The sequence below is a fragment of the Stegostoma tigrinum genome, chromosome 26, assembly GCF_030684315.1.
Source record: "Stegostoma tigrinum isolate sSteTig4 chromosome 26, sSteTig4.hap1, whole genome shotgun sequence".
NCBI classification, from domain to species: domain Eukaryota; kingdom Metazoa; phylum Chordata; class Chondrichthyes; order Orectolobiformes; family Stegostomatidae; genus Stegostoma; species Stegostoma tigrinum.
This window is the reverse complement of record NC_081379.1, coordinates 22281843-22309806: the sequence shown is the minus strand read 5'-3', so window position 1 is coordinate 22309806 and position 27964 is coordinate 22281843. Positions and strand designations below refer to the sequence as shown.

General features: G+C 40.0%; 1 protein-coding gene across 4 annotated transcripts in view; it reads left to right on the top strand.

The window, feature by feature from the left end:
• Positions 1–27964, top strand: part of LOC125464136 (rasGAP-activating-like protein 1) — a 250170-nt gene that overhangs the window by 161034 nt on the left and 61172 nt on the right. For all 4 annotated transcript variants that reach the window (XM_048556259.2, XM_048556258.2, XM_059655017.1 and 1 more), the window contains one exon: positions 836–989. In XM_048556259.2, coding sequence (XP_048412216.1) covers positions 836–989 — 154 coding nt within the window. The remainder of the gene's footprint in view (positions 1–835; positions 990–27964) is intronic.

Here is a 27964-nt window from a genome sequence, read left to right as displayed (position 1 = left end):
CTGAAATGTTTAATGGATAGTGGGAGTAAAATTGAATGGGGTTAATGCCGAGGTCTTACTGGCAATACTTTATGTTATGGTTTAAACTTCCATAATATAAATCTTAAATCAAATTGTAAGATGGGTGTGTATTTCTAATTGCAGATGTGGTACAGAGGGCTACCTTTAAGTGGTTTTATGGTTCATGTAGGCTATAATATTTTCTGTGCCCTTTAACAGTTGAAACCACTTGTTGTAATTCTAGACTTTACAACCCAGCAGCAGACTGTAGATAAACTACATATACTCCACTGAGGAAGGAGGAATGTGGAATGATGCCAAAAGATTGGTGAGAGACTCCTGATAATACTGTCTCTGGTATATCACAACTGCTTACCCTAAAAGTACAATGTTCTTGGCCACTTCGCTTATTGAAAATACCTTCTACACAATTTACTCTTCTCCCTAGCAGTTTGGTGTCATTCCCTGGAGTTAGTTTTCTCAGTAGCTTCACTGATTCTTCTGTTTGATTATCATGTGAAGGATGAATTATGATGAACATATTGATGAACAAACCCAGGGTGGGGGATAGGGTTGGCGGGTGGTGAAGTGGGAGGGCAGCATTCTATACTCTGTTGTTAAATAGAAGAAAAAAAGCACATTGCACACTTTATGGCTCCATTCTCCTTTCGTTTAAAGGATAAGTATTACATCAAATTGTAATGTTATGACATTTAAAACTTTTTTACCTGAACGTAGAAACTATATTCACGTTTGCTGGATGTTCACTGGAAAATGGCCTATTGACCATGAATGTATTGTTTATAAACTGGGTATTCTTTCTGACCTGTACCAGGCTGAGGATATGAGCCCTCTCACCATGCTGGAAGAGGTTACCACAGTGGAGAGCAGGCAGGATGTGGCAGTAACGCTAGTAAAGATCTTCCTGGGTCAGGGCCTGGTGGTGCCTTTTCTTGACTACCTCAATATGAGAGAAGTGAATAAAACAAGTAAGTACTGAATTCAGCAAATGAATGTTTCGGGCAGTTTGTGAATGAGAAGCAAGATCCACTATTTGTTTGGCTATGCTATCTGTTACAATAGATTTTTCTTAATACAAGAGAAACCACTACTCAAGTATAGTTTGATAGGCTGTTTAACAGTTCACACTTATTCACACATTATTTTAGGGGATAAATTAGAGAGCAAATGACTGGAAGATCCTTTTGTCTGTATTTTACAATCAGGAGCAATACTTACATAATGTCAATATAACTCAACAATATCACAAGTCGGTCCTGTTACTCCATCTCTCAAAAGTAGACAATGAATATCAAAAAAAAAATCAGCCTGTTACGCAATTTTGTAAAAAATATTTCATGTTTTGAGGAAGATGAGGTGTTTGAGACCTGTTGAGTGGACAAAGTGCATGTAACAATGCGAGCTGTAGTCCATGAAGCTTGGTTAGAGGCATCTGCAGTGACAGAGTTAGAGTCAGTAGTGCTCCTCTGGTGGCGAGGTAACATGGAAAGTGGCATTCACCTTTGTAAATCACAGAAATTATTAACCTTCTTCCTTCTTCCTTCTTCCTTCTTAAACTTCCTGTTGCAGTCCATTAAATTTTACTTTGGGCACTGCGCTCACCCTGGCTGTGAACTGAGTTCATGCTGGCTGGATCCGGTGGTGTAGTGTCCTTGTCAGTCTGAAGGAAAAAGGCAGCTTTGAAGAGGCCATTTACATCACTAATAAGCTAAAGGGTGTCATGACAGGTGAACCTTTTGAGATTTTGCTTCCCACCGGTATATACAGTATGAATCCAGAGTGAAGGCTCAATGTGATACCACATCCAAGAGGAAAGGAACCATTTCATGAGAGTCTCACTCTGCCTCAGTTTAGAGTCAAATTGCTCTTGAGGCACAAAGCAGTCTCACAATATCAGTGATGGAAACAAGAAGCTGCTTTGCATCAACGCTTAATGTGTAGTGGGAGTGTACGCTAATATTGTAATCTGCACAGAATAATCTGACTGTAAAAGAGACAATTAAACAGGACAGGGTTTGAAATACATCACAGATTTTATTGTTCAGTCTGTTAGAATCATGTTTACAAAGCTGTCACTGTCAAGGGAAGTGACTTCCAGATCATCAACTCTAACTGTGGTTTATTAAAGGTTATTTCAGTGCAGAGCTGTACCATGTGATTATTGTAAACTAGATCAACACTTCAACATGTAAATTCATTCAATGGACGTTTAAAAGGATCCTAATGAAATCCAAAGAAGTTGTGGGTTTGTTGACTTTTCAAAGGAATTGACTGTTTAACACTGAATGTCTTCATTTAAAGGGTTGCAAATCTTTAGCATTCTCTAACTTAGCGCAAAGGACGCTCAAGCTTGAACATACTCAGGGATGAAACTGATAGATTTTTGAATTCTTGAGGGAAACAATGTTGATGGGAATTGGGTGAATGCGTGAACTGAAGGCAAATATCAGTCACAGTCTTACTGAATGACAGAGAAGCTGTACAGTTGCTGAAATAACTCAAAATAGGCTGGTATCCCATTACCAAGTCACCCTTTATTTACATGTGGAGAGTCCTTGACACTGACCCAGCTCCCTCAGAGATAGCTGTCAGAATGAACAGGATGTCTGACATGCCAGGGCTCCCTGATTGGATCAGATTAACTGCCCCAAACACGGTACTCATTATATGAGGTTCACCTGGCTGATCTTATTGCAATCTCTATAGTCTTCTCCTGCTTTTCGTTCTTATTTGTTTTGTTACCCACTCACTCCATCGTTTGTACTTTGCTAGCAATAAATTCCAATGGTGTTGTGTCTTATGCATTTCATGATATTAGATTTTTGGCACAGAACTTATTTTAAATGGAATTATTTGATAAGCTTTGAAAGGCATGAAAGACATTAATCATCGACCAGTGCAGAGTGGGTTTGACACCAGTTACTTTGTCTTGTGTAATTATTTGCATGCACGCTCTCTCACAGATTGACCACCTCATAAAAAGTTTCTGTTTTAATCCTAATGTAGTTAAAGCTCCATGTCTCCCTTCTGTTGTCATAGATTTATTCAGACTATGATCAAAATCTCCAATGATTTGTCATCGTAAATTCCCAAATAGTATTCTTGGCCATGGATTTTGTGTAATTTATTCCTGTTGGCAGTTCATAGCATGAAGCTCATGCTCAACTAATGTTTTTAAAGAACCTAAGTTTCATTGTAAGGAAAAGAGTAAAATCTAAAGAATGCCATGCCTTGTGCTAGTGCAAAAATGTTAATAGAAAACAAAGACATTTGCAGGATATACTGAACCTGTTTCAATGCCAATATTATCATCATATTGCTGACTGTGATGAAATCTGATGAAGGTATGCCATCACATATTTTCAATAAAAGCAGGGCTAGCATTGAAATATTAAACCTTTTTTCAACATTTTCTAACCTCATAAAATTCACGAACAGCCAACAGGTACAGTTCAATCTCTGTACTGAACAGTAAAATCTGTGACGAGAGTGATAAAATCACTTCCTTTGACAGTGACAGCTTTGTGAACATGATTCTAACAGACTGAACAATAAAACTTGTGGTGTATGGCAAACCCTGTCCTGATTAATTGTCACTATAACAGTTTCAGAAGTGGCTGCATTGTGAATGAAATGGGATGATGCTGGTGGCAATACTGGAGACATTTTTCCCCCACAGTACAGTGGCAAGATGCACCAGCAACAACCAAGTATGGTTGCAAAGGAATATTGGAACTGGAGAAGTCTGTATAGTCTCTGGAGCTTATTCTGTCATTCGATGATACTGTAATTGATCAGTGACCCAACTCCACATTCTTGTTATATTTCTAATAGCTTAGAATAACAAAAAAAAGTCAAATGTAATATTAACTAGCATCAATTGCCATTAGCAGAAGAGAGGGCTAACCCTCTGCTATTCTTTGTTTGTAGTAGTGCTTCCATTTGAGCTGGGCCTAGTTTTAATTTTAAGGCTATATGGTTATAAATTTCTCAAACAACAGCCAATCGCTTTTATCAGTTTCCCTTAACAACAGTGAAACTTCGATCAACTTACAACTTAATCTTCTTATTTCCAGGTAATCAAATAATAATTTTCTGTAATGTAACCCTTGTAATTTAACTCTAATTCTAGAACATTTACTTCCAAGGCCAATATATCTTTTATAAGAAAAGACACTCATACTGCTCCTAATACTGTAGATATGGTCTAACCATGGCTTTCATAGATGATGTACAATTTCTACCTCCTTGTATTCCTGTCCTCTGGATATTAAAAAAAAACATTCTATTAGCTTTTTGGATTAAGCTGTATAATTATTCATGTTATTTTACTAATCTCTGTACCTGGGCGCGACATCTCTGAGATGCTGCTTGGCCTGCTGTGTTCATCCAGCTCCACACTTTGTTATCTTGGATTCTCCAGCATCTGCTGCTCCCATTATCTCTGAGACCTTTGCTGCTTCTAAATTTACGCCATATAAACAGTATCCTGCTCAATCGTTTTTGAACTTGAAGTGGCATCCTCACACTTGCTTAGGTTAAAATCCATTTGCCACAGTTTGGCTTATTCACTTTATCAATAGCTCTCTGTAGTTGCATACTTCCATTGATACTGCTTACGGTATCATTTGTTTTTCTGTCATTGGCAAACTTGGTTATGTGGCTTTCTATCCCATCATCTAGGTTGTTAGTAAATGTAGTGAATTGTTTCTTCTCTGATACCATCAATCACATCCTGTCTCTTATTCATCTTGCTTTACTCCTTCTGCTTAGCTGATTTTGTAACCAGGCCAATAAGTTGCTTTTAATTCCATGAGCTCCTTCTTTAGCCAATACATTCTTCTGAGGAATTTTATCAAATGCTTTCTAGAAATTCATATAAATAACATCATACACATTCCCCCAGTCATCCATCCTACAAACGGATCCATGGCGTGGCTCATTAAGCACAACAAATCCATGCTGTCTCTCTCTGTTCAGCTGAAAACTCTGATCTCCTAATTCTTCATTACACCTTCGAAGGGGTGGCGATGGTCTAATGGTGTTATTGCTAGACTGGTAATCTAAAGACCCAGGTAATGTTCTGGGGACCCTGGGTTCAAATCCTGCCACAGTAGATAGTGGAATCTGAATTCAATAAAAATCTGGAATTGAGAGTCTAAGGATAACCATGAATTAATTGTTGGGGAAAACCCATCTGGTTCACTCATATCCTTTAGGGACAGAAACTGCCATTTCCTACCTGGTCTGGCCTCCTTGTGACTCCAGACCCACAGCAATGTGGTTGACTCTTAACGGCCTTCTGGGCAATTAGGGATGGGCAATAAATGTTGGCCTAATCTGTAATGCCCACATCCCATGAATGAATTAAAAGAAAATCTCCAAAAAGTTTCTGATAACAGTTATTAGGCCTGGTCTGTAATTTCATGGTTTACCTTTCTTAAATAGCTGAGTGACTTTATTATTTTCCAATCAAATGGAAAGGTTCCTGAATGAACAGAAATGTAGAAGATCATAGCTAGGGTTTCAGCAATCTTCTCAGCTTTAAAACAATCTGCTCCTATGATTCTGTCACTCTTTAATGCCATTATGTTCTTCATTGTTGTCATTTGCTTATGTTAGTCTTGGTGAGTCCCTGTCTCTGATTCAATTTTCGTTTCCCTGGGAAGTTTGGCATGCTGACCTTTTTCTTGACTGTAGACACTATCTCAAGGTGATGATTCAGCGTGTGCTCAATTTCTGCATTTTCATTGACAATGTCACCAATATCAGTTATCTAGGGCCCCACAATGTTTTTTTTGAGTCTCATGTAATTACAAAAGTTTTCTAATGATTTTGTTGCACATTCATTTTTATTTTCATTGTTAAACTCCATAGATCATAATATAAAAGTTAACCAAAAGTATAAATCAATATCATTTTACTGGCTCCAAACAAGAATTATTTGTATATTCATACAGTATAAATTGACCTCTTTTTCATCCAAGGCATGTTATATTTGCATTCATGGTCTTTAGTAGTTAGCCTCAATTTTTCATCCCACAAGTGCATGCTTTACTGGATACAAAGGATAAGGAAGCAAACTGTGTTGTGAAAATGCAGAAACATTTAAGGCATGCCCACGTTTTGTGCATTGCTGTTAACATATCAACACAGTGACCACTCACATCCACACATGGCCGTTGTATTTTGCATAGAGTCGTGTTGTCAAATTTCCTGCCCCTCAGATGCTGCCTGACCTGCTGTGTTTCTCCAGCTCCACACTGTATTGACTCTGACTGCAGCGTCTGCCATTCTTGCTATCTCCAGGACCAACATAATCCCAAACTAAACTAGTCCCACCTGCTGCTCCTGGCCGTATCTGTCCAAACCTTCCCTATTCATGTACTTGTCTTTTAAACATTGTAATTTTGTCCAGTGCTTCCTCGAAACTACAAAGGTCAAATTATACATCAACATCTACGTTATCCGTTTAGTCATATTCTTGTGTTTATCACTCCCAGGATCTACAATACATTTCACTTTTTTGAATGCTTTTCCTTTAACTTTATATTGTCTCTTACTCCTTTAGTCATCCATGGTTTTATTAATGGCAGGTAGAGTTCTATGTACTGAGAGTACTAACTTGTTCAGCCGCATGTGCATGTTCTGTAGATTCCCGTTTGAACACTGACCTGAATTTTGATCATTGCCTGATCTGGACAATCTCTGACTATCACGTATTTTCAGTTACACCTGGAAGATTATTGAGTTCTAATTGCTAACCTGAACAAAAGAAAAATTGTGAATTTGACTTTCTAGCAATGACATATGCAAAGTCTAACACAGCTGCAACGTATTCTGTGCTGCTGTTCATGGTCTTCAATGTACCTCAGTTTCTTGTTTTTGTCAGCTGGATGTCTGATGTACATGGAAGCGGATCAGCAAGTGGGTTGATTTACTCACAGACGGAGTACTTCCATTACCAGAAGTAGAGAGTTCACATGTTGTGCCAGTAGAAGCCAACAGACAGTTTAGGGGGCAGACTGGAAAGACTCAATGTTTGTACTCCTGAGTGTGAAGAGAATTTATCCGGAGCATCTCCAAACCTTCATTTACTTATCCTGACAGGATTACTAGGGCATAATTCTCTGAGTGATGGATATATCCCTACATGCCTCATCAAGGAATCTGGCTGGCTGGTGAGTTATCGACAGTGATATGAAGCATAGTGTCCCCCCAGCCTGGGATATAAATGTGAAGAAAGGTTGGTTTGGTTCAATTGTTTAACCTCAAGCATGCCATCCTATATCCATTTTGACCAGAGAAAGATGCCACTTTTGTTAAACCAAGGTGAATACTTGCCACTCGCTCATTACACAACTGAAAAGAACAGATTTGATCAAGGGTGGAATGTGAGGTTGACTCCCATTTTGGGAAGCACCTCGACACATCTTCCTGTCTCTGAAATGCTTTCCCCTTTGTGACCATCCCTTTTCACAGCTAGATTCTGCGTACTCCATTTCTTTTGAAATGAACACCAGCATTCCACTTGCTTTCCATATGACTTGCTGAACTTTATGCACAAGGACCAAGGCCCAAATCCTTCTGTACTGTAGCTTTCTGTAGTCTTTCTCAATTTAAATAACGTTCACCTTCTCTATTCTATCTGCCAAAGTGCACAAAATCACATTCCTTACTTAATATTCCACTTGCTAAGGTTTCACTCACTCATCTAACTTGTCTAAATCCCTTTGTAGAGTCTGTGTCATCTTTAGCACTTGATTTTCCACCTATTTTTGTCTCCCACAAACTTGGTGATAATATTTTCACTGCTTTCCTCCGAGTTTTTAATACAAATTCCAAATACTTGAGACTCCAGCACTGATCCCTGTATCACTCCAATAGTTACAGGTTTCCAACCTGAATATACACCCCCTTTTCCCAGCTATATGTCTCCCATTAGTTAGCCAATCCTCTATCTTGCTAACATTACTACCCCCAGCACTATGGACTTATATTAGGTAACCTTATGTGTGTGTGGTAACTTATCAAATGCCTTTTGGAAATCCAAATATATTCTGTCAACTGGGTCCCCTTTATATATCCTGTTGGTCAACTCCTCAAAGGATTTATATCACATTTTTAAGTGGTATTGTAAACTGAAGATCTTTTTGGTTTGACAGCAGCATCGTGGATGTGGCAAATGCATTCATGTTCAGTAAACTGATTTAAATATTTTTCGGGATGTTACTTCAATTACTATCTCTTGACCTGTTAAAGTCATAACATAAGACCCTATTGGTCAGTCCATTGTTTGAGATGAAAGTGGACCATGTTGGATCTCCAGGAGAACCTGTCAACATCAAAAGATAGACTTGAAAGACAAGTTCCACAAAAATGGAAAAAATGGCTACATAATCCATGTTTGAGGCACCATTGTCTCAGTTTTGCAAGGATAATTTGGATTTCCTTTAAATGCCCCAGAATCCCTAGAATTTCCTAAAAATAGTTCAAATGACCTTGGTTTCAACTGGGCCCTTTTTGTCAAATATAAACTAGACCTTGGGGCTAAAGAGGAGGAATCTGTGAAATTTCATGTTTCTTCCTGTAAAAATCCATCTCATCAAATTTTCAGTACATGCAGTGACTCAGATCACTACCAAACACTGCCCCCTGGAAATGTCTGAGAGAATTGCCACAAGCATTTGGGTACAAATACTGATGACACCTTTTAAACATTCAGTGCAATAGAGTGACTAACTCTATCTGGATATATTCCAGGAGATGACATCACCTTCTAATGCCGCTCCCTTGACTCCTATTATTGGTCAAATAACATGTCAATCATCGCAGGGCACAGCCATCCCAGGACTCTTCAACTTGCCCCATTTTTGTAGTCTTGAAAATCTGGCCGAAGGGAGCCATAGAGAAGTCGTGGTTGAAAGTTTTACAAAAGATAGTATTTTAAATCTGCCACCATTTATTCAATGCAGTACCTATAGCATGATGAAGAAGCTACCTTGATGTAGGGACAAAGGTGTGTTAGGCACAATTTAGTTTGCTCATTGCCTTTGTTCATGAGAAAACAAAGTCTAGCCAAGCATGCTCTGAATCAGGTGTAATTCAAAGGAGAGACAAATGCTTTTGTTTTGTTACTCAAAGTGAAAGTGTATGGGCTGAACACGGCATTCAAAGGGATGGTCCTCTCAAACAGGGGATGTAGTTTAGCTGGAAATTCAGTATAAAGCTCGTGCTTTTGCTGAAATGCCATCAAACCGATCAGATTTAGCTTGTTGCCTTGGAAACCATTCATTCTAAAGACCACAGTTATCTCTGGAGCTGAACATTAGCTTAAATCAGTTCTCCAGCATTCTGAACACAGAGTGGAGAAGGCACAGATTGGGTGTTAAACACCTACAGATCAAATCTTGGCCTTTCATCCTGAGACTTGGTGCCCAAGAGTGTGTAGGATGTGCTTCTCAGAGGAACTATGTAATCATCCATATTTTAAACCTCGCTATGAACGGCGTGTAATGACATTTGAAATTGATGCCCACATTTAGGTTGCATTCCATGTGAAACATAAATGTTAATACTGCCTCAACACATTTGGGAATTTGGTGGAAAATTATGGCACAACTCTTCTCCGGAATGCTTTTATCCTTGTTAATTCCCCACCTTGCTGCACTGTTTATGGGATCTTTGGACACTGTTAAGACAGTGGAAGTGGAATGTATAATTTTGACTGCGTACTTTTTCACTCCCATGTGGCTTGTTTCATTCGCTAAAGGAGGATTCATTGGCATATTTAGAATGCATGTCAGAGATGTTTTAGGGAGGTTTGGCACACTGGCACACATATTGGTGATCCAGTGAGCTGGGCTGTTCCAGGATGATTCACAACATCATGCCGATTGCAACAGTGTTATCAGAATGCAGCATTGCATGAAGCACAACTGTGTCTTCATGCAACAGAAAATGTCAGAGGATGTGTCGTTCCTGAGGATTCATCCAGGTTGAAACAGCACATGGCTTTGTAAATAATCATTCATTCACTTCCATCATAATCACAACTTATCTAAAGAAAGAAGAACATTTTTTGTTAACTATTCGTATCTAATTATTAATTATTAATTCTTAATTTCTGAGGTCACGTTACTTGCTTAATGTATATATTAAAATGAATATATGATGTCATCCATCATATACCACTGTTAACTTTAATTGTAATCACATCCTAATTAATTCGCAATGACTCTAGCTGAGCATCTAGACTTTTATCGTGTTTTTCAGTCACCAAAACCCTTGTCCCGATTAAAAAGCTTGGTTTGAGTTTGCCTGTCGTTCCAGATTCTGCCATGATCATAGATTCATAGAATCCCTCTAGTGTGGAAACAGGCCTTTCAGCTCAACAAGTCCACACTGACCCTCAGAGCATCCCACCCAGACCCATCCCCATATAACCCACCTGATCTACACATCCCTGAACACTACAGGCAATTTAGCATGGCCAATCCACCTAGCCTGTACATCTTTGGACTGAGATGTCTTAGTAAATAGACATAGCTCTGAATTCCCACCTTTTTTTTTCAATTGTAACATGTAAATAGCTTCATTCAGTCATGTAATTTTTGTAGCCTTCACCATATCTTTATGTATTTTATTTCTGGCCTTTTTCATGCCTCCTCCTTGCCCTTGTTTTGAAACAAGTCAGCTTTCATGTTCCTCTGATGTTGCCTGGCCTGCTGTGTTTCTCCAGCTCCATACTTTGTTATCTCAGTCTCACTATCACTAGATTTACAATATAGTGAAATAAAACATTCGATGACCCTCCAAGCTTCCCAACAGTCCCGAATCAGACTTTACAAATAACAGATCCTGGACAGCCAAGTTTATAACTTGACCAAAAATTAACAATTTATTCTTAATAATGTAATGTTAGCAAAACTCAAACAAGTGACAAGGTATTCTAATTAACACCTACAGTCTAAAGCCCAGTCTTCTCTCATCAAAACCCCCAGACACACACAGACAGGCATAGCTAAGATATATATTAAAAAGAAAATTAAAACATTCTAATTGGCCAGTTCAATATCCAGTTTCAAAAGATGGACACCAGGCCTTTAAGAAATCTTTGGATGATGAGTTATTCACAAGCAAGTAAAACTGTATACCTTAGTTGAACTCTGTAGTTATTGTAAACAGTTTAGTGGGTTTTTAGAAATATATACTGATTTCTTACAAGCTAGGATTCATTCCTCAGAATATTCAACAATTTGACAACTGGAGAGATACCAGAAAGAGAACAAAAATAAAAGAATCTTTGTGTCTGAAACTTCCAACATCACACTGTCCTGCCAAAATACAGTCAGAAATAGTTCTTTCTCTATTTCGGTTCATCAATAGTCAAGTAGCATTCGTTTTCAGGCTAGTTTACAATAGGAAACATCTGTCTTTCGTTGTCTTCTCTTTTAAGAAAAGCTACTTTCAAAGTCAATACGTTGTGGAGCAGGAGGAACACAGCAATTCAGGCAGGATCAGAGGACCAGGAAAATCAATGCTTTGTGCTTACACCCTTCATCAGCATTGGGGAGAGCGAAGGGAGCTGGGAAATAAATAGAGGGAGGATGTGTGGGGCTGGGTGAAGCTAGGTGGGATGGTGATAAGTGGGTGCAGGTAGGGGGTAGTGGGGATTGGTCAGTGGGAAGGGTGGGGCAGGTAGGTAGGAAAGAACATGGACAGGTTGTGTCAGGTCAAGAAGGCGGGAAAGAGAGGGAGGGTTGGATGTGGATGAGGCCGGGGCTGGGGAGATTTTAAAACGGGTGAATTCTATGTTGTGGCCATCAGGTTGTAAGCTCCTGAAGTGAATATGAGGTGTGTTCCTCCTGTTTGCGTGTGGCATCGTTGTGATACTGGAGGAGGCCCAGGATGTACATGTCACCCAGGGAGTGAGAGGGGGAGTTAAAATTATTTGCAACTGGATGGTGTTGTTGATTATAACGTGCAGAGTGCAGATACTCCATGAATTGGTCACTGAGTCTGCACTTGGTCTCACCAATGTCGAGGAGACAGCATCGGGAACAATGGATACAGTAGACCAGGTTGGAGGATGTACAGTTAAGTCCCTGTTGGATTTGGAAAGATTGTCTTGGGCCTCAGATGGAGGTGTGGGGGCAGGTGTACTTCCTGCGGTTGCAGGGAAAAGTGCCGGGTGTGGTGGGGTTTGTGGGGAGTGTGGAGTGGACAAGGGAGGGCATTGTGGATCAGTAGTGGGGGGGAAGATGCAGTCCTTGAAGTAGGAGGACATCTGGGATATTCAGGAGTGGAATGCTCCATCTTAGGAGCAGATGCAGTGGAATTGGAAGTAAGGGATCACATTCTTGCAGGAGAGTGGATGTGAGGAGGTATCGTCAAAGCACCTATAGGAGTCGGTGAATTTGAAATAGGTGTCTGAGAGAATTGAGGAACAACACCTCATATTCTGCCTCGGGACCCTATAGCCCGATGGCCTCATCCAATGTCCCACTCTTCCCCTTATCCCCGCCTCCTTGACCTGACACAACTTGTCCATCTACTCTCCCACCTATCCGCCCCATCCTTCCCACTGACCAATCCCCACAACCCTTCATCTGCGTCCACCTATCACTCTACCACCTACATTCCCTCACCCCACATCTCCCTCCACTTATTTCCTAGCTCCTTTCCCCCACCCCAGTGCTGCTGAAGGGTGTAAATCAGAAACGTCGACTCTCCCGCTCCTCTGATGCTGCCCAACCTGCTGTGTTCCTCCAGCTCCACACTATTATTGACTCTGACATCAGCATCTGCAGTCCTTGCTATCTTCTATTGTTCAAAGTACAATTCTTAACTTCAACTCAGTTCAAAGCTAAAAAAAAAGAGAAAATAGTGTTGATCTCTTCACCCTTATCAGTCTCTAGAACTTTGTTCTTGAGAGTCAGATTTGACTCACTGGTAACTCATTTACCCCTGACTCAAAAGATCTAATCACACTGAATATAGGTAATCGAGGCCATCATTTTGATGCAGTGCTGGATGCAAACTCTATGGCCTGTTGGTGTATGATTCTCAGTGCTAACGTACACCACCAAAAACAGATTTTGATCGAGAAATACAGACACCTAGTGAGAAACTAAGAGTGAGTGTTCATACCCACAAGGAGAAGGAGTATCCAGATACTAATATTGTGCAAGAGATTTTCGCGTCAATGCCACTAGACACATTCACACCCAAGGAGGGCAGGATGAGAAATTAGATCATGCACAGAACAGAAAGGGAAAGCAATGTATGGAGTAACTTTCAGTAGAGAAATAGAGAGGAAAAGATGTTATGGAAGTAAAAAGCAGTTTGAGAGAACAGTACCAGAAATAGACAGGGAGCGAGCAAAGGAAGAGAACCAAAAGCACAAAAGGGATCAAGGACTTAGTTTTTATGGCCGTGGATGACTGTGTGTGAGTGAAGCTGCTTGGGGGGAAACATGCATAAATAATTGTAAAAATAAAGTCACTGAAATCCCTACAGAGTACGTGCTGCCCCTAGCAAAAGGATCAGGATAACAGCCTCTGAGACTGATGAAAGATAATTTGTAACAAAAAGCTGTTTTAGATTACAGCTTGGTATCAAATGGGTGCTGGGAAGGCAATGTCAAAATATTCTCCTGATTGATGGCAATGCAATAACGTAGTAGAATGAAACATACCATGGCAGAGGGGCGCTCTCCTTTGATTTATGTGCCCCTGGAGGTAGCTTTGACAGTCAAAGTAAAAATAATCACGCTTTTAGTGACTGATTGATACATTACCTGTTACAGAAGGTACCCTTAGCAATGTGATTTTTAACATTGCAAATGTGACTTTGTGGTCACTTTTTGGCATCTGAGACTCCTGTCGAAATGTCTCTCCATTCTTTTATTCGTGTATCGTTTGTTTAAAATAGGTTATGAAGGAAGTGCTTAGATATCTGCACAACATTGACAAAGCACGTGGTTAGTTATATATTAGCTGGTAACCTTTTTCTTCTCAATCTATAATAGTCGACATCTTTGCAGCTGAAATCATGGTTTTTTTTATGGGGAGATTCTATATGACAAACGCCTTTTTTCAAAACTTTTACAGGGCATCATCTAGGAGGAGGCATTGACAGAGTGGTAATGTCACTGGACTAGTAATCTGGAGCCTAAGGCTAATGTTCTGAGGATATGTGTTCAAGTCCCACTGTGGAAATTTGGAATAAAGAAAATCTATTTTAATTATGACCTTTGTTGATGGTCTTCAACCCCCATTTGGTTCACATCTGCCCTTCAGGAAAGGAAATATATGATTATTACCTTGTCTGGCCTTTGTGAGTCCAGACCACAGGAATGTGGTTGATTCTTAACTGCCCTTTGGGTAATTAGTGATGGGCAATAAATGTTGGCCTGTCTAGTGATGCCATGTTCCACAAATGGATATTACAAATCATTGGCTCAATACAATTGCTACGTTTTAGTATTAATGATCTTGACGACTCTGAAGTTCATTACTCATGTTCAATGTGTTTATCTTTATGTGTAATGAAATGTCTTTAACAAGTGATAAAAGACCTGTTAGCCATCATACAGCACTTTTAACAAGCTTGGGACATCCCAAAGTATTTTTCAGTACATGAAATGCTTTTGAAGTGTAGCTGGTGTAATAACATAGGAAACACAACAGCCAATGTAGATGCAGCAAGCGTCCATAAATGGAAATGTGATAATAGACAGGCAATATCTTTTTCAGTGTTGTTGATTGAGGTTGAAGTATTGGCAGCAGTTCAAGGTTAACTCCCCTGCTGATGGAAATAGGGCAATGGAATCTTTTTATTTGCTTTGATATTGAAGACTGCTTGATTGTGCTCTGCCGGTCATTAGTGTTTCAGAGAAATTTTTGTTTTCGTCTTTGGTAAAATGCATCTGTCACATTGTGCCAACCAAGTGGAATAACTAAACCCAGTCTCTGATTTGGAGTTGTGATTAATCTCCTATACAGACCCCAGGAGGACTCAGGTGTACAGGTTAACTTGGTGTTTATTCAAACAACCTCACAAGGCTGGCTAAACAGAACTCTGATATTCTGTTCAGTTCTGCCTGACTTTGTTCTACTTCAGTGCAGTACATACAGAAAACCAACAATCTTTCTCCCCTCATGATCACATATGCATACATTAATTACATTTCAGCCTTGTACAATACATGGGAACATTTTGTCCCAGGTCTTTCTCTTATTCTATTTACAGGGATCTGTTTACAGTCTCCAGTCTGCTCCTAAAGTCCAAGGTGCACAAGAAATCTCTCCAGTTGTTTCTGCTAATTTGGACCCTTAAGATGTTCAAGGTTCATGTCTGCTAAAATCTATCTTATAATACCAGCTTTAAAGTGTCACTGTACTTCTGTTGTAAACACGTTTTACAAAATTCTATTTAATTCCAACTACGATGGTACCTGGTAATATTATGAATGATGCCCAATTTGTAGCGTGGAAATGTATATTCATTTATACGAAGCAAGATTTGGGATTCATTTGATTGTGTCTTCTTTAATGAAGTGACATCCAAGTTGAGAGTAGTAAATCCTATGCAGTGACAACCTTACACTCAAATAAGTCTTTTGACAAATTTCTTCCTAAGAAGTCATTTTTTAACGTTAATTAATGTCTTTGGGGCAGAGGCTGATTTAGCAACTACAAATTTAGTGTAAGTGGAGGGAGATTGTCAGAGGCTGATTGGTTTCTTACTTGTCAATGAGCAGATAAGAACAGAATAAAGCATAAACAGTTGTTCCCCCTTTAGTCATTAATGAGATGATGGCGCCACTGGCTGGGCAGCATTTATTGCCTATCCTAATTGCCCAGAGGACAGTTTAGAGTCAACCACAATGCTGTGGGTCTGGAGTCACATGTAGGCCAGACCAGGTAAGGATGGTAGTTTCCTTCCCTAAAGGGCATTAGTGAACCAGAGGGTTCCCCCTCCCCCCACCAACAATTGATTTGTCATCCCCATTTGCTTCTTACTCTCCAGATATTTTATGAATTCAAATTCAAATGCCATAGCGGAATTTGAACCTGAGTCCCCAGAACACCATCTGGGTCAGTGGATTAACAGTTCAGCTATGGTATCACTAAGCCATTGCCTCCCCCAAGTTGCGACAGTGTTGATAAACAATTTATCCAGTGGGAGCTGTTGCATATTCCATTCCTACTATAAGTTCTTTTTCTTGTAAAAAAGGAAGCTAATGTTTGATTTTGCAAGGATGACATCCTAATGGCATTAATGGCAGTGGGGGCCACTCAGCTGGATGAAGCAGTTAAACAGTAATGTAAGGTAAAACTCTTTTAATATTGCATAAGATCTGTGCTGGTGATGTTAGCTCATAGATCTTGTACAGCAAGCTGAAGTCTGCCAATAATCCTTCCCAGATCTGTTAATCTGGACTGGATCTCTCAGGGATGTAGTCTCTGTGAATTAATGAAAATTTATTTGCAAACAGATATGAGCCACAGGCATGAGATTTTTAACTACACTGGTATAGACTTTAGCAAAGGGAAAAGCAATTTAAACAAAAAACTGATTGAATGTGTCAGCACTCTCCACTATCATTAATCCAGTGAAACGGAGAGCAACTTTGGGAATTTGCATGATGACAATAAAGCAGAAATTCAGAAGTTGCTGTCATTGAGTCAATTCTGCTCCACGTAGTTTCATTGCTGAGGTTCTCACAAGCTGCTATCTCCACGGCAATCATGAACTGAAAAGGACTCCCTCTTCCATACTATTAATCTTACTGCTAAAACTCTGGAAAAATTGCACCCTGTTGAAAGAAATGTAACTTATTCTTAATGGCATACAAGTTTCTTAGTTACTGCTAAACTAGCTCAGTGTCCCTGAAAAGTTCATTTAAAATTTATGGAATGACAATATTCTCTTGAATTCAAACAATTTGCCAGTTTTAAAAGCATATTTCTTAAACTTTATATTCGTTTCTATTATAATGCATATTTCTGAAGTTAAAAGTGAAGGATTTTCAGTGAGTTAAAACATTCGGGTTTGCTGTCTGTGAACACTACAATATGATTGGCTGCTTATTTGCTTGCTGGCATCATCGCTGCTGCATGCCAAGAGATCCTCTTAGTAAATTCTTAGTGAGGAACTCCTGTTATCTTCATAGGTTGCTGTGTTTAATAAAACCATAAAGAATAAAAAAAACGTAATTTGGTGCAGATTTACTCTCTCCTTTGGAAATAGGAATATTCTGTTGCATAGAATTCTGGATTCTAGTTGAGCATCCAAACTTAATTCCTGACTGAACAACCCAGTGCCGGGAAAAGTCAAATTAACTTAGAATCTCCACCTCAGGTCTCCCTGAGTCTCCGCTCCTGGCACAAACACATCCAATTAACTCTTGAGATAACACGGTTTGGAGCTGGAGGAAGACAGCAGGCCAAGCAGCACCAGAGGAGCAAGAAGATTGACATTTCGGGTCAGAATCCTTCTTCTGAATGCCATTTTTCCTGCTCCTCTGATGCTGCCTGGCCTGCTGTGTTCCTCCAGCTCCATGCTGTGTTATCTCTGATTCCAGCATCGGCAGTTTTTACTATCTCTAATTAGCTTGTGACATGTTCACACAATTCATTTCCCACAGCATTCTCTGCATAAATATTTAAGGCGTGCATTAAAGTTAACGATTCAGAGCTCCATTCATTTCATAACTCCAGGTTGGCAGCAACTTCCATTTATGCACTCACACGCTTGTGTTTTCCACCACCGAAGTCACATTGCAAATAGAGTTTAGCCAGTTCATGCAGCATCAGATGAGCACGAGAGTTGATGTTTTGGGTTGGGACCCTTCGTCGACTTTCCTGCTCCTCTGATGCTGCCTGGCCTGCTGTGTTCATCCAGCTCCACACTGTGTTAGACTCTACTCCAGCATCTGCAGTTCTTGCTACCTCTGAGAGATTTTAGCCAGTTCATGTTAGGCAGATGAGCTATCTAATTTATGTTGTTCAACACTTATTGGGAATATACAGCTACATATGAGAAATTTCTGCAGGACACTTCTAATAATGATTTTAGAGCTCTGGAATCAAAGTCTGTTATACCAGCATGTTTTCAGTAAGAGATAACAAAGTGTGAAGCTGGATAAACACAGCAGGCCAAGCAGCATCTTAGGAACACAAAAGCTGGCATTTCGGGCCTAGACCCTTCATCAGAAAAGGGTTTTCAGTAAGTTCTGGTTTAAGGTAACAGTAATTGCCAGGTCTTCTGTTTGTTTGATTGCAATCTTGAAATTAAAATGAGCAGGGAGAATATCACAGATTAGCTGGTGCACCAGTGGAAGCATGGTCAGTGATCAGTTCTCCTATATTGCAGGTTATCATACAGCCTGTAAATGCAATGCTGCATTAAAAATCCTGGCATTCATGCTTGGGTAAGTAAACACTTCAAGCCAGCAAACAGCAATAAAAAGATGTTTACATCTTGTGATATTTGGCCAATTTGTTGATTTGCGATCTGGCAATTTGTGAGCTCTGGTCAGATGCTGTGAGTAGAATACAATATGTATTTAACTTTGCTAGCCTGTACCCATGTCTTTCAGAATTTCCATGGCCATCCTGAGTTCATGTTATTAAACCATTTTAACTTTAAAATCAAAACCTTGAATAGACTGTATATAGACTGTATATTCATTAGGAAAGGATGTTTAGAAAGTGACTGTTCCTAATGATTGATGCAACTAGAACAGGAAGGCATAAATATAAGAAAAAAGCAATTTGAGCCTTTCACAGAGTTTTAGGAGGCTGTGCAGCACACAACTGAAGCTAATGGTTTAAGCTCAGACTGAGGAAATCTCAGGAACATGTTAGATAACTGGTTGAGAGAAAGGAAAGTTATACAAAAACATGACAAGCACAGTCTATTGCTCGTGTGGCAATTTAACACCACATAGTGAAGGCAATGACCTAGAGATATTATCGCTAGATTTTTAACCCAGATACCCAGCTAAAATTCTGGGAACCCCGGTTTGAATCTCACCCACAGCAGATGGTGGAATTTGAATTCATTACAAATATCTAGAATTTTGAATCTATTGATGAACAAGAAGTGCATCATTGATTGTCAGAAAAATCCATCTGGTTCTCTAATGTCCTTCAGATTTGGAAATCTGCCATCCTCACCTGGTCCAGCCTATATGTGACTCCAGACCCACAGCAATGTGGTTAATTCTCAACTATTGTCTGAAATGGCCTAGCAAGCTGCTCAGTTCAAGGGCAGCAAGGGACAGGCAATAAACATGGCAGGCCCTGATGCCAGTATCCCCTGAGTGAATGAAACAGATATAGACGAAGGTGGGCTGGAGTGGTTTGCCTGTGTTGGAATTTCGGTATAAATCCAAGGAGGTCTTGCACGTGTTCAATTCCAAGCCATTGTCAAAGTTGCCGAGTGTGTAAATGATTAAAAAGCTCAACCTAGTGGAAAGTTACCACATTTTATGTGTTACATAAAAGGGATGGAGTGTTAGGTGGCTGGAATTTAGTGTGTAAATGAATAAATATTGAAAATCCAAAGCCAATAATGAAACATTCATTTAATTTGAATTAATTGCACCCTCATAACAAAGGAGCTCCAAAGAATAGGTTAAATTTTCACTCATGAATGACATCTACAACCCAGCACTCAGATATTTGGGTTGTAATACAAAGAGGTATATCCTTTGTAATGGAGGTTGGCCCACAGTCTGACAGATAGACACATAAAAGAAGGAACCAATAATACAACAAAGGAGCATATGTTATAGCTGGCTTGTGGAACAGAGATACCTTTGACTACTGCAGCTGTTTTACAAAGGTTATAGTTAATATGGATGGTACTCCCCAAGCTATAGGCTACATCCTAGGCCACGGCTGATAGTGATTTTTTTGCAGTTTAAGTTAGAAGTAAATTTCTGGTATTTCCACCCTCTTCCTGATAGTTTTCACTGTTCTTCTGACAAAGGTATCTTTGAAAGATTGAATTGTCATTTACACAATATTACTGTTACAATGTATTGCTGCCATGTAATACAGTAGCAGAGAGCAGCAACGGACAGCCTGAGAAGTCATGTGCTGCAAGATAACAAAGTGTGGAGCTGGATGAACACAGCAGGCCAAGCAGCATCTCAGGGGCACAAAACCTGGTGTTTCGGGCCTAGACCCTACATCAGAGCTCTGATGAAGGGTCTAGGCCCGAAACGTCAGCTTTTGTGCTCCTGAGATGCTGCTTGGCCTGCTGTGTTCATCCAGCTCCACACTTTGTTATCTTGGATTCTCCAGCATCTACAGTTCCCATTATCACTTATCAGTAATGTGCTGCACTTTGTTTCAGAAAACAAAGCCTTAAGGAAAGGCCTCTTTGACTAACCGGACATTTCATTAATTAGAGATAGTAGGAACTGCTATTTTTTCTGAAGAAGGGTCTAGACCTGAAACATCAGCCTTCCTGCTCCTCTGATGCTGCTTGGCCTGCTGTGTTCATCCAGCTGTACACTTTGTTATTTCATTAATTAGCAGTGATTAGGTTCCCATTACCATAGAAACAGACTGTTTGCACTCAGGCCCTGCTAAAGAACTGAAAAGGAGCTTTCCTTGATGTTAATAACGGAAAATGTGATTGACTACTATTGAATGAACCCCCTCTGCTGCTGATGGGAATTACAGGCAATGATTAATTTATGATGCTGCTGAGTTCAAGGGTGACGAACAGCAGAAGTTGATTCTGATCCTGCTACAGGTGAACAGGTTAGGCTTGTTCAAATTTCAAAAGGGGCAGAACTTAATTTCTACCCAAACCGAATCTGCTCCCTAAGATAGTACGTGATATTGAAAACAATCTTTAATTTCACTTCATTATTTGGAGCACCATAGGAAACTGAAGATTGTGAAAAAATCAAGAGCAATATTTGCTAATGAAACGGACTCATAGAGCAAACCATCCCATGGAATAACAAAGTCCGTGATAGCATCTTTCCTGAGCTCTAAATATCTCTTATGAATGTTCAGACTGTTGTCAGAAAGACCTTGTGCTCCCATGTTCAGTTTTAACATGCTGCTGAACTGGTTTAAAATAATTTTGAGACAGGGCTTCACATACCACATTGCTACACGTAGGTTAATAGATCATATCAGAGTTAATGTTTTGTGCCCAGTGACCCTTCCTCAGTCACCGGTACTGAAATGTTAACTCTGAATTTTTCTTCACAGATAGTGCCAGACCTGCTGAGCTTTTCTAGCAACTTCTGTTTTTGTTTCTAATTTACAGCATCTGCAGTTCTTCAGTTTTTACTTTTCAATTGATCGTAGCCTGCTGAGTCTTTACAGCAATTTCTGTTTTTGTTTGACTTCCCACATCCACAGCTCTTGATTTTTTTTTAATATCCTGAAGTGCACAGAAGCAGGATCATTGTATATATCGGTACTACTGTCTTCTGTCAAGGTGGTGCTAATGTGACCTATCAGAGTGTACAAATGACCATTGACTGGTTAACTGGCATAGTCATACACTGGATCACAAGGAAGGCCTGAGACAATGGATCTCCAATGTTTAGATCTCTTTCTACCCTAATCCCCCTCACCCTCCACCCATACACAACTTCTTACCTCGATGGATGTCATCATCGGCAATTCATTGTGTCTCAGTGATTGCTGTTTGTTGGAAGATCTTGATACCACTTGTGATGATGGAATATTATTTTTGTTATGAGTGGGCATCTATTTCTTGTGTTGATCTTAATCATAGAGGTTTTTACAGCATGGAAGGAGCCATTTGGCCTGTCATGTCCATGTTGGTCATCAATTTGGCCTATCACGTCATGCTGGGATAAGACGTGGCAAATGGATTTTAATGCGGACAAGTGTGAGGTGATTCACTTTGGTAGGAGTGACCGGAAGGCAAAGTACTGGGCTAATAGTAAGATTCTTGGTAGTGTAGATGAGCAGAGAGATCTTGGTGTCCATGTACACAGATCATTGAAAGTTGCCACCCAGGTTGACGGGGCTGTTAAGAAGGCATACAGTGTTTTAGCTTTTATTAATAGAGGGATCGAATTCCGGAACCAAGAGGTTATGCTGCAGCTGTACAAAACTCTGGTGCGGCTGCACTTGGAGTATTGCATACAGTTCTGGTCACCGCATTATAAGAAGGATGTGGAAGCTTTGGAAAGGGTGCAGAGGAGATTTACTAGGATGTTGCCTGGGATGGAGGGAAGGTCTTACGAGGAAAGGCTGAGGGACTTGAGGCTGTTTTCGTTAGAGAGAAGAAGATTGAGAGGTGACTTAATTGAAACATATGAAATAATCAGAGGGTTAGATAGGATGGATAGGGAGAGCCTTTTTCCTAGGATGGTGATGGCGAGCATGAGGGGGCATAGCTTTAAATTGATGGGTGAAAGATATAGGACAGACGTCAGAGGTAGTTTCTTTACTCGGAGAGTAGTAAGGGTATGGAACGCTTTGCCTGCAATGGTTGTAGATTCGCCAACTTTAGGTACATTTAAGTCGCCATTGGATGAGCATATGGACGTACATGGAATAGTGTCGGTTAGATGGGCTTGAGATCGGTATGACAGGTCGGCACCACATCGAGGGCCGAAGGGCCTGTACTATGCTGTAATGTTCTATGTTCTATGTACTCTGACTCCAACTCCCAGTACTTTGCTTGTAGCATTGTATGCTAAGTTGTTTCAAGTGTTCATCTAAATAGTTCTTGAGGGCCGGCGCTACCACCCTTTCAGGCAGTGTGCTCCAGACACTGGCATTGCTCTATGTGAAAAGACTTTGCCTCAATCCCCTCTAAACCTCCTGATCCTTATCTTAAAACTGTTCCTCTTGGTTATTGACCTCCTCTACAAGGCAATATACTTCTCCCTATCTATCCTGTCCATGTATACTTCAATCAGATCGACCCTTGGCTTTTAATGTTCTAAAGAAAACAACTCCAGTCTATCCTGTCTCTTTTCATAGCTGAATCACCCAGCCCAGGCATCATCCTGGTGAATCTCCTGTCCACCCTCTTTAGTACAATCACATTCTCCCCGTAGTGTTGTGACCAGAACTGCATATAATACTTAGTTGTGGCCTAACTGACATTAAATACAGCTCTTTCATAACTTCTTTGCTCTTTATTCAGTACCTTGACTAATGAAGGTAAGTATCGCATATGCTGTTTTATGTCTTTGAAACATTTCCTTTGGTTCTCATGTGAACCCTAGTAAAGGGGCCTGAATAATCTTCTACAAGTTCAGGAAGATGGGATATACTATCAGAATGCCTGATCTAAGACTAATTAAATGGGTGCTGTTTTCAGATATATACCAGCGTGCCCATTCATACAATGGGCTTGTAAAGGGTCAGGCAGAAGTTGCTGTCTTATAAAGCCATGCTAGCCAGGAACTGGTTACACAGGGCCCCTCAGTGGTTCCTGCCATTTTGATTGGAACTAGCCGAAGGTGGATAAATTGGAGAAACTGTCCCCCTTGAAGAAGAGAAGAATAAGAGGCAGTTTGATCAAGGTATACAAACTCATGAGGAGTCTGGACAATGCAAATAAAGAGAAACAAGAACAAAGTTGCTGGAAAGGTTCAGCAGGTCTGGCAGCATCTGTGAAGGAAAAAACGTTATGGGTCCCGTGACCCTTCCTCAGAACGGTTAACCCGAAGCGTTAACTCTGTTTTTTCCTTCACAGATGCTGCCAGACCTCCTGAGCCCTTCCAGCAATTTTGTTTCTGTTCCTGATTTACAACATCTGCAGTTCTTTCGGTTTTTATTCAGATAAAATGATGGAATGGCAATTTGAGGAGAACCTTAAACAAAAATAGAAATTGCTAGAGAAGCTCATCAGGTCTGACAGCATCTGTGAAGAGGAATCAGTTTTGGGCCTGAGGACACTTTCTCAGAATTAATGGCAGCTAGGAAAATGTTGGTTTATATGCAGAAGAGAGGGTGTGGGGGATATTAGCAGCTATTAACGGCTATTCACCCTCCTAACCAGAACATTATCAATTCCTTTGTCTGTCCAGTTGTTCTTCTCTCTCTTTTGCACTTTATCTTCACCTATCATTTGCTCCTTACCCACTCCCCCCACCCTATCTTCGACATATAAACCAACATTTTCCTTGCTACCATCAGTTCTGTAACAATTCTGTTATAACAGCTGCCAATTCTGAAGGCCCCTGTGTAAATATAGATCTTTGTTGTTCCTTGCCAGCCTCAACCGGTCCTAAAAAGTGCAAGTTAGTTACCCATCCATTTCTTTTAATTCCCTGGGTCTTTGTTGTAAGCAGCATTTCTTCCACATTTGTCTATGTGACAAAGGCTGCACTATGAGAGCAATTTGTTGCTTGCGGCTGTGGCTTACTTTCTACTTTTGTGATAAACATAGGATTAAATCTGATGTAAATCATGTAAGCAAATGTTGATCAAGTTTCTGATTTTTCTCCTGATAACCTCTATTTTCATCCTTTGTAAAATTAACCAAATTTGCACAATACATACTGCATAGAACATAGATAGATGGAACAGTACAACACAGTACAGGCCCTTTGGCCCATGTTGTTGTGCCGAACTTTTACCTTAAACCTAAGGTCTGTCTAACCTCCACTGCTACCTTATACTAGCCACTTAAATGCCGCTAATGAGGCTGCCTCCACTACCCTCTCTGGCAATGCTTTCCATGCACGATAGGGGAGTTCTCATTTACATCAGTTATCATGGCTCCAGTAACAGTCTGCCAAGTCACAATAGAAATTATAATGGTGTGAATTAAAGTACATTAAGAAAGTTCCACAATAAAAAAGAACATAAGTGCCTGTACTGCATTAAACTTGACACCACCTCACATTTCAGTACTTGCTTTATAGTTATATTCCATTAAAATACAGTCATAATAAACACAAGTACCTCAGTTTAACTATTTCTGGCATGTCCGCAAATACAGAATCCATGGCCTAGAAAGTTGAACTTCTTATCTATCTTAAAAGTATAATTTGGGTGGGATATGGTGGGAAGCATGCACAGCTCTCTCTGGTCTCTGCTAGAAATGCACCATTTCAATGCATTATATTCGATAATGTCAATCTATAGCACCTAGGGGATATTCCTGAATCAGGGCTTGCCCCTCAATTTGTGTGTGAAATTAGCCCAGTGCCTGGTTGGACTGCAAGCGACCCTGGCATGTGCCATGGATGCTGGAGTCAGTGTTTTCAGGTGCTGAGCAGTCAAGTTGGAGTCCATGAAGGGATCTCTAGGTTCTGTCATTCAACAGCAGTTTTAATCAAGTTCTGAGGAAAAGTCACCAGACCCGAAACGTTAAGTCTGATTTTTTTCTTCACAGATGATGCCGGAACTGCTGAGCTTTTCCAGCAACTTCTGCTTTTGTTCTTGATTTACAGCATCTACAGTTCTTTGGATTTTCCCGAGAACATTAGCTTGGGCTTCTGGAATACTAGTCCAGACATATTATCATGACACCAGCATCTCCCCCTTGTCATCACATCTGGATTGCTACTTGATACAGATATAATCCAAAGTCTAGGTCATGTGTTATAAAGTTAATATCATGGTTGTGATGATGTCTTTTTTTGCATCTATTTTGAGCTGTGTAAAATAACAATGTGGAAATTTCAACATTCAACAAATAGACACTTCCAAGAAGTTGCTATAATCTTCTTGTGCCGAACAGTAGGGACAGGGCATCTTGCAAGATTTTGAATAGATCACTCAAACAGTTCCTAGGTCAGGTATTTGGACTTGGGAGACCAAGACAGAAGTACATTCCATGTTCAGCCAGATTGCTGCAAAAGCAATTGAATATAAACTTGTTCTGTGTACTTGGGACTCAGGTAGAATTCAAGAGCAGTTTGATAGCTCTGCACAGGCAGGACTTAGAAAGAGGTTCCAGGAGTTAGTATGCACCTGAATGTTAGAGTTAGCTTCAGATGAAGCTTTGAGTCATTAATAGCAGAAAGTGGAGTGAAAGGCTCATAGGTAGTAATAGATTGGTGCAACTGAACAAAATTAAATCTTAGGAAAAATCCAGGGTCAGCACCAGCTTGGTGAAACTTGACGTTTATGTATAATGGAAATTGTGTCTGCAAATAGGGTACTTGAATTCAATTTCCAGAATCCAGTCCCAATTGGGAGCCAAACTGAGCAGCTTTTGAAGGAGTTCTGCGGTTAGATAAATATTCTTAAAGGATCTGTTGAGATATATTGTGATACATGTCCAGGGAACGTTGGGATTTTTACCCAGGCTTTCTGATTGCAGAGGTAATTGCTCTATCACTATTAAGGGGAGGTGATGGCCGAGTGGTATTCTTACTGGTTTGTTAACTCAGAGACCCAGGTAATGTTCTGGAGATTTGGCTTTGAATCTCACCATGGCAGATGGTGGAATTTGAAATCAATAAATATCTGAAGCTAAGAATCAAATGATGATCGTAAATCCACTGTCCATTGTTGGAAAAACTCATCTTGTTCACTAATACCATTTAGGGAAGGAAACTGCCATCCTTACCTGGTCTGGCCTACATGTGACACCAGACCCACAGCAATGTGGCTAGCACGAGGGGTCATAGTTTTAAGCTGGTTGGTGGAAAGTATAGAGGGGATGTCAGAGGCAGGTTCTTTACGCAGAGAGTTGTGAGAGCATGGAATGCGTTGCCAGCAGCAGTTGTGGAAGCAAGGTCATTGGGGTCATTTAAGAGACTGCTGGACATGTATATGGTCACAGAAATTTGAGGGTGCATACATGAGGATCAATGGTCGGCACAACATTGTGGGCTGAAGGGCCTGTTCTGTGCTGTACTGTTCTATGTTCTATGTTCTATGTTCTATGTTCTAATGTGGTTGACTCTTAAGTGCCCTCAAGTTATTTCTAATTGAATGCTGAATATATATTGAGTGTATATGTAGTAAATTGGATTACTAAATTTCTACAGTGAGGTATATTGTTGTTTGTTCAAAACCATTCTTTAGTGGATTCTCACACTTTTACTGTAAAAAGAAAGGTTACTAGACGCTGTAGTTAAATATAACAATCTGGTCAGGGACAATAGCAAGATGCGATGATTATTGTGGTATTTCAAAGCCACTGCCTGATAAGTGCTAAGATTGGCTGTGGTGTGGGATCATAATGTGGGTCACTTTTGCAAACAATTTGAACAGCCCTGTTGGTGATTATTAGCATTGGACAAAGATTAAAAGCTAATTTAAGCACCATGAAAATTTAACATTGATCCACATCTGAGAATGTACTGCTCAGTAAATGAGTGCTTACTAGAACCTATTCTGTTTCTAGCTATGTCAAATGACACTGGAAAACTAAGGCTTTCCTTCACAAGACAAAGTGTGGCACAAGTTACACAGTGTATTCAAAAATACGCTAAAAGCCAGATGAAGAAACATACAACGAAGCGTACGTTTTCTCTTGCAAAAAGCAAGACTTGCATTTTTACAGCTTCTTTCATGATGTTGGGACATCCCAAAGCACCATATAGATAAAAACTTTGTTAAAATGTTGTCAACCGCGGTGTAGAAAATATGATGGCCAATTTGAATACAGTAAACTCTCAAACGGCAATGTGACAGTGAGCAGGTAGTCTGTTCAAATGCTGTTGATTGAGGGATAAATGTTAAAATATTACAGTATCATGGGATTGTGAATTTGAGAGAGTCACAGATTTTCCCATCAACGGGTGGCAGATTCCTTTCCTGGCTTTTATATGTTGATCTTCTGACAACTAATGCATTTTAACCAAATTAGTAGCAGATAGATGGGTCATTCATTCATTTTATCCCTTCCTGTCTCAATGTGAGTTTATGATGGAGCAGGAAAATTGCATGTAACGTTCTCTTGCAGTAAAACTGGATTGGCTCTTTACTTTACGATCACCCAGAAT